Source organism: the organism of the source record quoted next, unplaced genomic scaffold (assembly GCF_019419815.1).
Source record: "Pyrus x bretschneideri cultivar Hongxiangsu unplaced genomic scaffold, Pyrus_bretschneideri_v1 Contig6, whole genome shotgun sequence".
Taxonomy (NCBI): Eukaryota; Viridiplantae; Streptophyta; class Magnoliopsida; order Rosales; family Rosaceae; genus Pyrus; species Pyrus x bretschneideri.
Genome location: NW_025999798.1, coordinates 6,008,565 through 6,022,815, shown reverse-complemented (window position 1 = coordinate 6,022,815; position 14,251 = coordinate 6,008,565). Strand labels below are relative to the sequence as shown.

At 34.8% G+C, this 14,251-nt stretch overlaps 2 protein-coding genes across 4 annotated transcripts; both read right to left on the bottom strand.

Annotated features, from left to right (window-relative positions):
* On the bottom strand, nt 1-3,321 carry LOC103944712 (chromatin structure-remodeling complex protein BSH). Of its 2 annotated transcripts, XM_009355176.3 has the most exons (10): nt 3,118-3,318; nt 2,876-2,964; nt 2,689-2,783; nt 2,524-2,595; nt 2,383-2,430; nt 2,212-2,295; nt 2,012-2,050; nt 1,798-1,880; nt 1,574-1,636; nt 1-310 (listed from the first exon to the last, which is right to left on the bottom strand). In XM_009355176.3, the coding sequence occupies exons 1-10, from the start codon at nt 3,243-3,245 to the stop codon at nt 211-213; spliced, it is 801 nt and encodes a 266-aa protein (XP_009353451.1). In that variant the 5' UTR covers nt 3,246-3,318; the 3' UTR covers nt 1-210. The 2 variants fall into 2 exon arrangements, with proteins under 2 accessions (XP_009353451.1, XP_009353450.1); XM_009355175.3 differs by having other exon boundaries at nt 2,212-2,430; nt 3,118-3,321.
* A 6,123-nt stretch (nt 3,322-9,444) lies between these two features.
* LOC103944796 (auxin-responsive protein IAA31) lies at nt 9,445-11,005 on the bottom strand. 2 transcript variants are annotated; one of them, XM_009355260.3, is made up of 4 exons: nt 10,634-11,005; nt 10,003-10,214; nt 9,834-9,930; nt 9,445-9,665 (listed from the first exon to the last, which is right to left on the bottom strand). In XM_009355260.3, exons 1-4 carry the CDS (start codon nt 10,870-10,872, stop codon nt 9,611-9,613), a joined length of 603 nt encoding a protein of 200 aa, XP_009353535.1. In that variant the 5' UTR covers nt 10,873-11,005; the 3' UTR covers nt 9,445-9,610. The 2 variants fall into 2 exon arrangements, with proteins under 2 accessions (XP_009353535.1, XP_048428293.1); XM_048572336.1 differs by having other exon boundaries at nt 10,087-10,214.
* Nucleotides 11,006-14,251: the final 3,246 nt, after the last annotated feature.

Genomic DNA, 14,251 nt, shown 5'->3' with positions numbered 1-14,251 from the left:
TATGAACAATGAACTTATTATAGAACCAGAATTAGAGTCAAAACGACGAATTTCTTTACTATGTAGAGAATTTAGACAGACATCTAGCTAGTCAACTACAGGTACCCTACTTCATATTACATCAGTCACAGATTTCTGACTCCTTGCTAGTCGCCTATAGGTGCCGGGCGCCCTCTACAACAAAAATTGAAACCCTCACAGCTGTTTAATTCACCGAGCAATCCTTTCTTCTTTCGCTTGAAGGGCCTCCACTTCCTCGGTTGATAGAAGATCAACGATGGGTTCGTATACATCCCACTCCTTTCTTTTCCTGATACATTTGGGAGCAAAGTGGCAAACCACTATCAGTATTTCAAGTTTCACTTTTTTTAACTCTAAGAATAAAAAAAATGTTAAACACAAGGTACTCAATTAAATCATATCAACCAGAGGGCTGTCATTAGATAAAATGATGTTCCAAAGCTGGAGGGTGAATAAACCCTTGATATTGAACATATAATATAGGGGAAGCTATCAGTGGACAAACTCTTAAGACTGATTGAGCAATTTGGTACAACCTTGCACCGTCTTCTTCACTTAAAAGGGTGAATTTGGAGACGTGTGTAGGAATTAATATCCATATGTATCTCAAAAGGTTAACATTCACATGCTGAAACAATGTATACAACGAAGAGTTTGGTTGATAGCCATTTCATTTTTAGTTTAGTTTTTCTTGATAGGGATAGAAGAAATGCATATATGGAGGAATGAGGAATGAAAAAGGGTGGAGGGAAGAGAGAGAGATGAAGGAGAATGTAAGAAAAGAAAACCTCCAAAAAATTGTTTTCAGTTTTTAGTTTTTAGTTTTCATTTTGAGTACTCTTCTATGCACATTTCTTCCAGTTCCAACCACCCTTCATCCTTTTTTTCCTCCCATATATTTCCCTCTGTTCCTAACAAAAAGGTGAAAACTGAAATGGTTACCAAACAGGCTTTAGTTTCATCTTCCTGTTTCTATGGAGGATTTCAATACGTTAACCTTACAGGGTTGTTGATAGCAGATTTTAGTAAGTAGCCATATGCAGACGACCAAATCCTTCAATTATTGAAACAAGTATGACAGTACTAATTTATAGGTACAGAATAGAGGCCCTAGCCTCTGTGGTCAAGCATTTTCCTCCTCAAAGTAGATCAAGACAGGAGTGAACTGGTGATTTTTTGGTTGAAAAGTTAGAAAATTACAGTTCGATAGTGTAGCTATTCTGGGAGTATTAAGGCAAAAGAAGCTATAGAAAGTATATGGTCTTGGTCTTTGGGAGGCCAGTAAAAGGGTGGCGTAAAAGGGTGGCTGTACCCTCGTGAAGAAACTAACTACCAGGTTGAATGCTAAAAGAATCATGCCCCTAGAAACTAATGCCAAAACAAGAACAACATATAGGAGAAGAGGTGCCTACCAAAAAATGGCCACAATTCATGCATAAAATCCAATGAACAGCAATTGCAGCATTTTAGTTTATTTAACACCATGAAACTTTCCAATTGCAGCTAAAAAAAAAAAAACAATTTCAAAATGTTAGTGTGGTAAGGGACATACCGAACAACACTAGATCTGTGACCAAATAGCTTCACCAGGTCCAATCCAGTACTACCTACTTTACTGAGAGAGAGAGAGAGAGATAGGAGAATTAATCACACACAAATTATATAATAGCATGTAGGCTTTACCATTTATTTTCTTCCTATCTTACTTAATTACGTAAATTGTGCACAACAGCCAGGAAAGGGGAAAAAACTTTTATTTTGAAAAAAACCACAAACCTGACTGGAGTATACTCAGCTCCACGGCGTCCCTTCTTGTTAATTCTGGTTTCTCTTACTGAAGCTACACTTTGAACTACAATCTAGAAGATGAAATACAAAAGGACCATAGTAAATGAGTACAGATTCAAGTGTTCATTCACATATCTTGTGAAATTTAGCTCATAAGGTAGAATAAATGAAAAGAAAAATCAAAGAAGCAACAAAATCTAACCTCATACAGTTGTTCTCTAATTGAAAAGGCAATTGCAGGCTGCAAAAAGAGAATATCTTATTTTGGCAAACTGAAAAGACACTAATGTTCCAACACTGACACAAACTAAAGCTTTGACCAAAATTAATTGAACTTAAGTGTCAACCAAATTTGTAATCATTCAAAAGTTCTTAAATTTTTTCTAGAGTACGATGTCTTACCCCAACTTCAGGGTCTTGAATACCTAAGTCCGCGCAGAAAGTTTTAGCAAACTCTTCAGGATCACTTTCAAAGTTGTTCAAGTCCTGAAATCCATTGAACATGTACAAACCCACATTGTAAGAGCAGGGCATTGAAATGATAAGATAACAGAAGAACTCTTTGAAGCTTACCCATAAAAACTGGTCCCTAATGACAGTGCGGTTCACTCGAAGATCAAGCTGAGAATAGAACAACATCAATAATATTTAAAAAATGGAAAGGTTGTTACTTTCCATTGTAGATAACCATGTCATAATATGATAAAAGTTAACCTTAATCGGAACAATCCTCTCGACGGTGTACATGTCTTGCCCCTCAAATGATCGAAATTCAACAATTTGTGACTGATATCAGACAATAAGGTAATAACTAATCAGTCCCATTACGTATATAATACAAAATCTGATGGGGAAATTAGACATGGTTGAAATGCCAACCTGAATGGCAGAAGCAATGCCTGTGATGAAACCCGGAGGAAGCTTCAAGTCTTTCGCTGTCCTTTTCGCAAACACCACAATCTCCGAGTCAGGGTCTGTCACCAAATTCATCAAACATCAAACCCCAACTTTCAAAATTCGAAAAAAAAAAACACACACAGATAAATAGAAAAATCCAAAGAACTACCAGATGGGTTCCAAGTGAAACAGTCTTTGAACCTTTGGCCGTCGATGTCGAGGTCCAAGCGAATTGGTACCAAATTCTGAGCTGTTGGCCTGCCCCATTGTGAAATTTGTCAACATAATCGAAATTTTCCGGAAAAATCTCATCTTTTCCACGAAGAATAAAAATTCCAGGAATTTGAAAAGGACAATCAAAATCTTCAGAAAATTCGAAAAAAATAGAACAATAAGAAGTAAGAAACTCACATTCTGAACTTGACAGGGCCTCTGGAGGAAGCCGACAGCTGGCCTTTCATGGCTTTCTCTTCTCTTTCTCCCTCCTTGCACCAATTTTTTGATTTCTTCAGTTTACTGGATTTCGGAGCGGCTGACATGCCCGACCCGAGTCTTCGCTTTCTTCTTTTTGGCTCGAGTCTCTGAGGTTCCTTCTGCTCGTCTTTATTTGCCGAAAATACCCTTCCAATTGCCTTCTTCCGTATTTTGTTGACGGGCTCGCAAGTTGCGGGTACGTTTGAACCCGACGTCTTATGATCAATTAGCCCAGCAATTAATTGGATTGGGCCGATGCCGGTCACACCCGCCAGTTGTGGATTAATTAGTCTCTTTAAGTTTCAACAAAAAATCATCCTATAACTTTATTTAATGATAAAGATAAAAGAAAAAAAAACAAAAAACAAAAAAAACCTAATTAAAGGCGCGTGCAAGTGCATCCGACCAATCATTAGTTGCATAAGCCCTTGACATAATCCAAGCATATTTTATTCTTCTAAAATTAAATTTTCAAATTGAAGTGGGTTCCATTCGATTCAGAACCACATATGGGGCGATATGTTTGGGAGGGAGTCGGTCAGGTGTGGGTTTGGATGGTTGGGGGTAGGGGTGGGGCAACTTCATTGACAACATCATTGGACTCATCACCCATTTTTCTAGTAATGATATTGAGCTATTAGCCATGCATGACTTTAACGGCGTGGATTTTGATCTCTATCATGTTTTTTATTTATTTTTTTATAATCTTTTTATTGCATTCTGGTGAAATAAACAATATCGTACAATCAAGTTTCATAAACAATGTAGCGCAATTAAGTTTCATAAACAATGTAGTACTAATAAGTTTTATAAACAGTGTAGTAAGTTTCATAAACAGTTTGTGTGAGGGGCGCGGGTCCACACGTCAAAATTTTTTTTTTAATATTAAAATTATGTCTTTTTCATTAAAATTTAAGTTTTTTTTGTTCTTTTTATTAAAATTTAAGAGTTTTTCATTAAAATTTAAGTCTTTTTCATTAAATAAAGTTATAGCATGATTTTTTATTAAGAAAAACATAGTCTAAGCCTTTTTCATGAAAGTTCCTTTTTTTATTATCTACAAGCCAAATGTTAAAAGAACAAGGTAACTTTCATGAAAAGGACTTGGACTAAGTTTATTTTAATAAAAAAATCATTCTATAACTTTATTTAATGAAAAAAAAAAAAGGAATTGTTATTGGCACTCCAAAATTCTTGTTTTGCACTCCAAACTTTCTATATTTAGAAAGAAAAAAACATTTTGGAGAGTGTATAATGAGATTTTTGGAGTGCTAATAACAGTTCCCAAAAAAAAATTAAATATTAATGAAAAACCTTTAAATTTTAATAAAAATGACAAAATAACTTTAACTTTAATGAAAATGACACAATTTTAATTATAAAAAAATTAAAAAAAAAAAAAAGACATCACATGTAAGATTCGTGCATCCATTACAGACATTGTTTATAAAATTGAACACTATTTATGAAACCGAACAGTACTATACTATTTATTGGTCCAATTTAATAAATAGTGCCTATTTCTTGGTCCACTTTCATAAATAGTGTCTAATTCTTGATCGTGTTTCATAAATAGTGCTTAGTTATTAGGTCCAGTTTCATAAATAATGTATAGTGATTGGTACAATTTTATAAATAGTATCTCTTTCTTGGTCTAGTTTCATAAATAGATGTCTAGTTATTGGTCCACGTTCATAAAAAGTGACTAGTTCTTGGTCATGTTTCATAAAATATTGTCTAGTTCTTAGTCCAATTTCATAAATATTGTATAGTTCAGTTTCATAAATATTTTCCACCTATTGGTTTAGTTTTGGAAATAGTGCCTAATTCTTGTTTTTGTTTCATAAATTATATTTAAAAAGCTGTTTTCAATTACCAAATTAAAATGTCCTTACTTTTTTGACATACCTACAATAATAAATGTAGCTCTCCATCCAATTTCTTGAGCTTGGGTGTCATTTTGGAGAAAATTTTCCTTATGCCTGGAACACAAGTGGTACACCATGTGTTATTATGTAAGTGGTGGAAAATTTTATTTTTTATGTTATTAATTTTTTAACACATGAATCTTACAACTTGTATAGAGACATGTGGTATACCACCCCATGTTCCAAGCATATTGAAATTTTTTTTGTCATCTTAACTACTGTTGGGAAACAACACAACAAAAATTAAATTGAAGAATGTAATTCAATTTGAAGTCTTTTTCTTATTCTAAGCAAAATAATAATAATAATAATAATAATCTATTAACGTAGCTTACAATGGGAGAAAAAAGTGGAGAGTGAAAGGGGGTTTGGGAGGGGGGATGCGCCAGGCGCAAGTTGGGTTTTCATGTGTTTTTTTTTTTTTTTTTTTTTTTAATTCTTTTGTCCTTATTATTAAATAAAGTAAGTGGATGGTTTTTTTTATTAAAATGTAAAGATTTGAAGTCATTTTCATTAGTTTTCCTAAAGAAGAAATCATGTATTTTTTGTTGGTATGTTTTTTTAGGGACCTTTAATAAAAACAACTCTTAAGATAAAATAATAATAATAATAATAATAATAATAAACACTTAATAAAAATTTATAGTAATAAGAACAAATAAATATATCATACACGACATGATTGAGATTGATCAAAGAAAAGATTCAGGTGAAGTTTAGTGACAATATCGTAAATAAGTTAAAGTTAAAAAGGATGGTGACATATTCATAAGTAAGTTGAAGTTTGGGAGGTGGTGGCATTTTCGTAAAAACAGTTGACCTATGTTAGAAATAGTGACATAAATTATGTAGAAACATGAGTGCCACCAAAGTTCAACTTTTTTACGAATAAACAGTTGACCTATCTAGCTAGAAACAGTGTTACTTAGTGTAACGACCCATCCCCAATTATTATGATTTTTATAATTTTAAAAAGTGAATTTACGAAAATGCCCTTCGAGACAAAGTGTTGACTTTTGTTGACTGTCGTGTCGTGTCACGTAATGTTCATTTTCTTGGCGTATTCCTATAGTACTCATCACTACAGACGCGTGGGCGTAAATGGATCGTGATTTGGAGTTATAACGAATGAGATATTAACGTTTAAAGTTGGGAGGCATTTTAGTAAATTAGTTATTTTCTGGAATGCTCCAGATTTTTGGAGCAAAATCTGGTGGAGCCACGTGTGTGGCCTAGATTAAAAGGAAGAAAAGATAGGCGATGGAGATGAGAGATAAATGAGAGAAAGGAGGGGCAGGATGCCCATTCAGAAGAGGAGAGAGAAGAGGGTGACCAATGGGTGAGGAGAGAAAGGAGAGAAGGGAAGAAGGAGGGGAACCGAACCGGTTCCCTCTTGACTCGACAACCCTGCTTAACCCGGTGGTGATTCCTCATCGCTGGGCTTGGTTCTCCGTCGACGTCGGATTTGATTTAACCTTGCTCTTCTCTGTCTCCCTCCTCCTCATATAGGAGCTGGGCAAAGCTCTCAATCTCTTCCATGGAAGCTTCTTCGTCCACGGTGAAGACAAGTTTTGTGAAAAAAATACTATTATTTTATTGCCTATTGTCAGGACTATTCAAGTGCAACAGTGGAGATGTAAAAGGCAGTTACTGTTCATTAAGGGCGGTTATTGTTCACTAGGTGGATTGAATAGTGAATAGCCTAGGGGGGAGGGCTCCCACGATGGAGTTGCTCTAAGATACTTGACATGGCATATACTCGGTTTTCACTACTCTCGAGCATGATTTCTATATACTTATGTATTATTATTTTCTGGAAAATTATATAGGTTTTACAGCAAGGGGTTATAATGTTTTCAAAAGGTTTTTACTAAAACTTTATTTTCAGGCCCATTCACCTTTGGTTTTGCATCCCTTCAGGTTTTAGTTGCTGAAAGTTCGTATCGACGAGGATTCTTGGTAAATCTCAATATAGGTGGCTACTTCCGAGGGTATGATCCTCACCCACACTACTGTACTTTATTTATGCTCTGATGTCGCGTGTGAAATGGGTTCATCCCCGCTCACAGCGCACTTTTGTCTTTAGGTACTTTTAGGTTCAAAATTTATTCACATTTTCCACATCACTATACTTTATGGCTTCGTCATCCAGGTGTAAGCCAGCACAGCTTGATTTGGAATCCTCTGAGTCGGGGTGTGTCACTTAATATTATAATCTAGTGGTATTTCATTTTACTTGTAAGTGAAAAGTATTATGTTCAATTGTTGCTAAAGACAAATTCGAACCAAATTATTATGGCTAGTCCACTATCAGGCTTAGCTCATCCCCCATGAATGTAAATAATATTGTGTGCATTAAAAAAAAAAAAAAGAAGAAATTATGTAGAAATAGTGAGTGCCACCAAAGTTAAACTTATTTATAAAAATGTCACCGCCTCCTTCATTTTTTATTTTTTTATTTTTGAAAATTATTTTTTGAGGGTTTTTTCATTACAACGGTGTATAGGGGATGGGTGAATAAATTGGTTCCGAACTCTTGAGATTTGAACCTAAAACACATAACTTACAAGTAAAAAGAAATACCACTACATGGTAGAGCTAAGTTTTTTTTTTTCTTTCTTAAAAAGCGATACTCTAAATGAGAACTAGTCAAATCGTGTTGATCTCTCTCTCTCTCTCTCTCTCTCTCATAAGTAGTCACAAGATAAGAGAGTAGTGACAAACGGATATCAAAATGGTACCATAGAAAGGGGACACCCAAGGCCCGATCAAAGAAATGGATATGAAATAAGGGACATATAAGTTTGCAAGTGATGATTTTAGCTGGTATGGTTTGGTTCGTACATCGTTGATTGGGGTTGAACCGGTAAGGATTACAGTACATTTCCAACATGACATCACTGATGTGGATGACTTGGTAGTTAAACCTTTCTAAGCTTGGTGGTCATACAATTGTAGTCAATAAGGCCATTTCCAGCCGAAAAAGTTAAACATAAATACGTCCAGAATTATAGCATGTGAAAATTATTTTTAAATAAATAGTGTTAGGCTATACTCATATATCATCTTCAACTGAATGACTAAACATAGCTCCCTCAATAATTTATTAGTTTTAAATTTATTGGTTAATTTTTCTGATCTAACTGTTAAATTTGAATCAATTATTGCAACTGAGGAGTTGGGAAGCAAAAAAAGGGGCTAAGAGGGAGGCTCCATTTGACCAACCTATGCCCTTATGGCCAAATAATGGCATGGTAGGCTCCATAGAACTATAGTTCAACTATTGATTGGAAATGAGTTTCTGAACAAATAAGTTCATTTTTTGGCTTTTGGACCTTTAACTCACTTCATTGGAGATAGCCAAAGAGAGTAGTGCCCCATTCTCCATATGCCAGTTTTCCCCTGATTACCAATTTAGGTTCCCTGAGTACTACTCATGATGTAAATGTAACCTGGTGGCTTCTGGACTAATTAAGTTGGCCTGCCAAGAATATAACAAGCACAAATACAATGATTTTGTGGACAACAAACTTTAAATGAGTTGCCGGAGAGAATCCAACTATTCCTAGTTGCATATACGTCGCAAAAGAAATAGATATACAAGCAATTACAATGTAGATTCTTTCTAACTGTTGCGGTTACGAGGAATAGGGTTTAGCATCCTATTGCTTTTTGAGACACCACCACGACGTTTCAAGAAATTGGGTGGTCAATGTTTGCACGTCTCAACATTATTAGGATCAAAATTATGATGCACGTCTTAACATTATTAGGATCAAAATTATGATGCTCATAACTTTATCATCCATCTTTGAATTGATCCGAGTTTCTGCAATCAAAAGGATAGGAGTCAGAAGCATGATGGTGTGCACGTCTAAGCTCACGAACAAGCACGAACACGTGTAGCAAGTCATTTCTTCGATGAGGAATATAGTTGCTAATTACCATTCATCATCACAAGAACTAAAAGGCAACAATCTTGTTGTGACAACAAGGGACTTTGAAACCACATTAATTCCCACCTAACAAAGTGAAAAGCACAGAAGAGGAAACAAAGGAAGTGCACAAGAAAAAATGGAGACCAACCATGGTCCCATTTTAACAAATTTCCCCCCACCCTCTTATCAATAATTTGTTCAAAAGCCCCAATTTTTCACTTCACTTTTACTTCAGGAATAATTGGGTTTGATGTGGATTTTGAAGAGACAGCAAAAAGGAGTGAAATACTAGAAGTATAAACATATACAACTTAACTGTTATGCGGACACATACAAGTGTAGCTAAGTTAGCTAGAATAATGTGATCTTCCCTCACATTGAGTTCCAATCTCCCTATATGGCTTGAATAAAAGAAAATACAACTGTTATATATTTGATAATTTACACAAGATTGGATGTAGCCCAAAATATGTATATTAGTTCTGAATTTCTTTGAGTACGAAGTTATAAACCACCACGACAACAAAACTGTATCTGAGTCTCTGAGGATGACCAAAATATAATTCAACATCTGTCTGCTCTAGTGATCTTCAATCTTTTCACCGTGGTCAAGAATATCCTGTGTATCAAAGCCAAGATATGAGAAACACAATGTTAGGACACAAGTATATATTAAGAAAATTAAAACGGAGGAGAGGCAAAAGTTGGTAACAAAAATAGAGTTATTAAGCGCCGTTTAATAACCATTCGTTACCAAACTGGCCTCCCTAGGGTTATGCGTGCTTACTCCCAAGGCACATCTCCAACCAGCATCCAGTCCCCATCTTGATCTTGATAAGTCAGTACATGATATTTGTCTGAATGAACATGATTTTCCTCAGGACCTGCTTCCAAAATTGTAGCCAAATAAAAAATATGAACCCAAGGAAATCCTAAAATGTGTATTCATAACTTACATAGAATGGTGGTCTTGAACATGAGGCAAAGAGTTGAAATCAAAGCAGAATAACCATCATGGTCAAACAAATTCAATTTTCTACCAATTGGAATGCCCTCCAAATAGACTTTCACAAATAGGGAGGGATGGCGCCTGTTGTCTGCTGCTCTCCCTGCAAGTGTGCTCCTCAAGATAGAATTGATTGGTGGCCAGTTTATCAATGCTTGCTCCCTGTAAAATATGTCTATCAACTTTCAGTCATAACATCTATATATCCATGCATACATAGATATATATACACATGTTTACAGAAAGATCAAGGACGTTTACCTTTTCAAAGGGCAATGGGAGTCTAAAACGAGTTACTCGTGGATACGATAGGTTGATATATATATATATATATATGCATATGTATGTATGTATGTATATGTATGTATGTATGTATGTATATGATGTATGTATATTATATGATATTGTATCACAACAAAAATCAATCAAGATGAGAACTTTTTTGGCTGGGAAGAATGAAGAATTAATTTTGGAAAAAAACCCATGAATTATTTTCCTTTAATTTCTTCTTGTTCTTCAGCAGGAAAAAAAATAAAAATAAAAAAAACAATCATGCATTGGGGTGGTTTTTTCCTATATACCTTGGGGTTGAAGTGGAAGGCAAGTCACTGTGATAAGAGGGAGAGATGCTCAGGCCAAGTCTCAGATCAGTGCTCAAATCTGCTCTGGTGCTGCTGAGGCTATTACAGTAATTTCCATTGCTTTTCCGAGAAAGAGAGGAAGAAGATGATGAGGCAGTAGTGCTAGGACGATGATGATCAGGATAGTTGCTGCTATCTATTGAAGAAGATGATGAATGAGCTGCAGCAGCTCTTCCCATTTTCTATCAGATGTGTTGAGAAACTTCAGAGAGAAAATACATAAAAAGCCGCTATATCAGGCCATGAATATGTGTGTATATGATATATATACACACACACAGACTACAGCAGAAAAGGAGAGGGAGCCAAATCCCAAACAAACTGAACAAAGTCATAAATTGAGCAGAAGAGTCTGGTCCCTTTGACATATTTGGCTACCACTGTGGCCCACCACATCTCCATGCATCATATATATCCCACTTGGATTGTTGTCTAATTAGGACGACTCTCGCACGATCACAACATATGAAACTAATGTCAGGTCAATAAATCTATAATATAAGACATTTATGTTTTTGTGAAAGATTTTTGCAAATAACGTAGACAGACAACCCCACCTAAACTTTTCTCCTAATATTACTTGATACTTGAAGTAAAATTTTAATTCAAACTGAACAACCTATCGAGGCTCCTAAAGGTGGACAAAGTTATCAGTATTCAATTAACTTAAAGGAATCAACTTTAATATAATCTTCTTTTACCTAATATAGAAAACTTGTCTACTTCTGTTCTTGGGTAATTTACTGACCAATGACCATCTTCCCGCCAAGTGAAGTATTTTTCTCATTTTTCTCTTTAATTTCTGGTTTTATGTCTGTGTAATTAATCATACATGCTTGCCAATCAAATTGCATGCAGGCCCTCCTTGATTATAAAGTTGGAGATTAGATAAATGTTAATTTAATCACATTAGATGTCCCACGTCCAGATTGTACAATTTTTTGAAAGCCCCGCATCAACATGATTATATACTGAGGCTTTTAATTAGTTCATGTGTGATACTCAGTTTGCAGGGCTCTTCTACTGTAGCTGTACGGTTGTGAGTCCATAAGTGGATGACCATAAATTTGGGGGGTTAATTTTTTCTGCAAAGTAGTCGGGTCATTTCACTGAAGGTATGTACTTATGTTGACATGAAATTAAGTTAGAGAGAAGAGAAGGTATTGAGAAATTATTGTTTAGTACTAGAATAGTAGTATACCTAATTCAAGATAATACAAATTATCGTATGAAATATTTAAAAAATTATTATATAAAATTGTTGTATATCACATATTAACTGATTATATTACGTGATAGTATTTTAGCATCACTCAAAATATTTTTTTTGGTACTTAAACGATGGCATCCATATATAGGGCCATAGACCACTTAGACATACTTGGATTGGATAATATGTCTCCCTTCTCAATAATAATTATGTATTAGATATTATGTTAAACAAATTTAAGAGCTTATATATTAATCTAGAGCTCTATCCAGACACAATGGACCAACCAAACCAAAGAACTTCATGGGCAGACAACTGTTTCTTTATTCTTAAGAATCCTAGCCCTTTATAATTAAGAAATAAGAATAAAAGAACATCAAGGAAAGAAGAGGAAGCAAAGGCAGTTTGCCTAGTCCCTTGTTGGAAACAAACTTAAAGTAGCAATCCCTTCTTCGGAGACCAGATGATCTGCCTTCTTGCCCTTTTTCTCCTTTTTTCTAAATTTAAAATTTAAATTATCTTTTAGGATGTGTTCTTAACTATATTATATTTTGTGATTAATTACACCTAATAAAAATATTATTTTGTTAATATGGGATAAACAGGTCTTTTGGGACAGCCTTCAGCGGCCATGCACAATCTTATTCCCTTCACATTGCTCCTCTCACGCATAGACTCATGGTGACGAGCCACCCAAAAAATCCTCTTAGATATTAGTAATGAGAGCGCCTCCAATGCAAAGACTTAAATTTTAGACTTATACTTTCATATTTGGATTTCAAAAAGGTGGTGGACTTGTGTATTTTGATTTTCTTCGCCAATGCAAAGACTTAAACTTTAAGGCTCATTTTGAGTTTTAAGATTTGAGTCTTTGCATTAGAGAAGAAAACATTGGACTCAAAACTCATATTTGTGTTTGGGAGCATTGTTGCTCACCATCATAACTATGGTGTATGCTGACCATACATCTAATTATTTGTCACGTGTCTTTTCACTTAACTTTGGTTAAATTTCATAATAAATGTTCATTTTTCAATTTTGAAAAAAATTAACCAAAGTTAAGTGAAATAACACGTGGAAGATGATTAAGTGTATGGTGAGCATACACCATAATTCATGGTGGTGAACAAAAATGCTCCCTTTGAATTTTAGCAATTTATTTATGTACATTGGAGATGATTGGACTCAAAACTTAAATCTCATTTTTCTTGGTTAAATAATTTTTTTTTAGTTAGCATGGGCTTCACCTTGGACTTAAATCTCATATGGAAACATAAATTTGGATCTCACTTACCTCAAAACTCTAATATGAGTTTTAAATCTCATGTGCATTGAAGATATTTTACCTTATATTTAGACTCAAATATAAAATTTGAATCCTTGCATCAGAGATACTAACAAACGATTAGTTAATTAATATATAAATAAATACACACACACACACGCATATGTATAATAAAGTGAAGTGATTGCTTTCCTTCCACCCATCAGACAAAACATAAAATCATCATCTACTACCTTCAATATTTCTTCTTGGCATTGGCAACACCCTCTCCCTTAATTATATTTCTCACTTTGACATACAAATTAAACGTAAAATTGAACCTATTTCTCACTTGACATACAAATTTAACGTAAAACTTAACTTCAAATTTTATTGGTTCGTTGAACATTTTGATGTATCAAGCTTCTTAGATCTGAAAGACTCGCGCGTATTAGTATTAAAGTCACATGTACGTATGATAATACTTAGATGTTTGATGCGCACTATTGTAATTAGCATTCCGTTTAGTTAGAGCAACACGTGTGCTATTTGGTATTGGTTGTTGTAATAATGCAAGAGGTAAAAGCTAGGGGTAAAGGGAGGTTAAAGCAAAAAGAGTGAACTGGAGGGACGAGGGGAGACATAGATGGAACATGAAGGTTTGAAAGTTATAAAAAGTGCCAAAGTCGTAGGAGTTTCGATTGAGGTGTTTGATAAATTGCTTCAATTCAAAGACTTAGTTTTGCAAACCAGTGAGACGGAGAAAGAGAAAGAGAGATAGAGAGTAGAGAGAAAGTGGTGGGTTTATTGGGCGGAATTTAGTTGATTGCATGTTTGATAAAGTTGGGTTCATGTCTTGGCCTTTGAGAGACGTAGTCATGGTCTACATGAGCATCTAATACACGTGCAGAATAATATAGGATTAGCTATGTGAACTGAAACTGAGTTTTAAAGATCACTACGTGCTTCCACAAATCATTAGTTGTTTCAATTCTAGCCCTCACACATGCTTGACCAGTTATTATGTTTTTGTAATCATCCCATTAGTTTGAGAGGTGCCGGCCGTGACCTGCTAGTTCATACT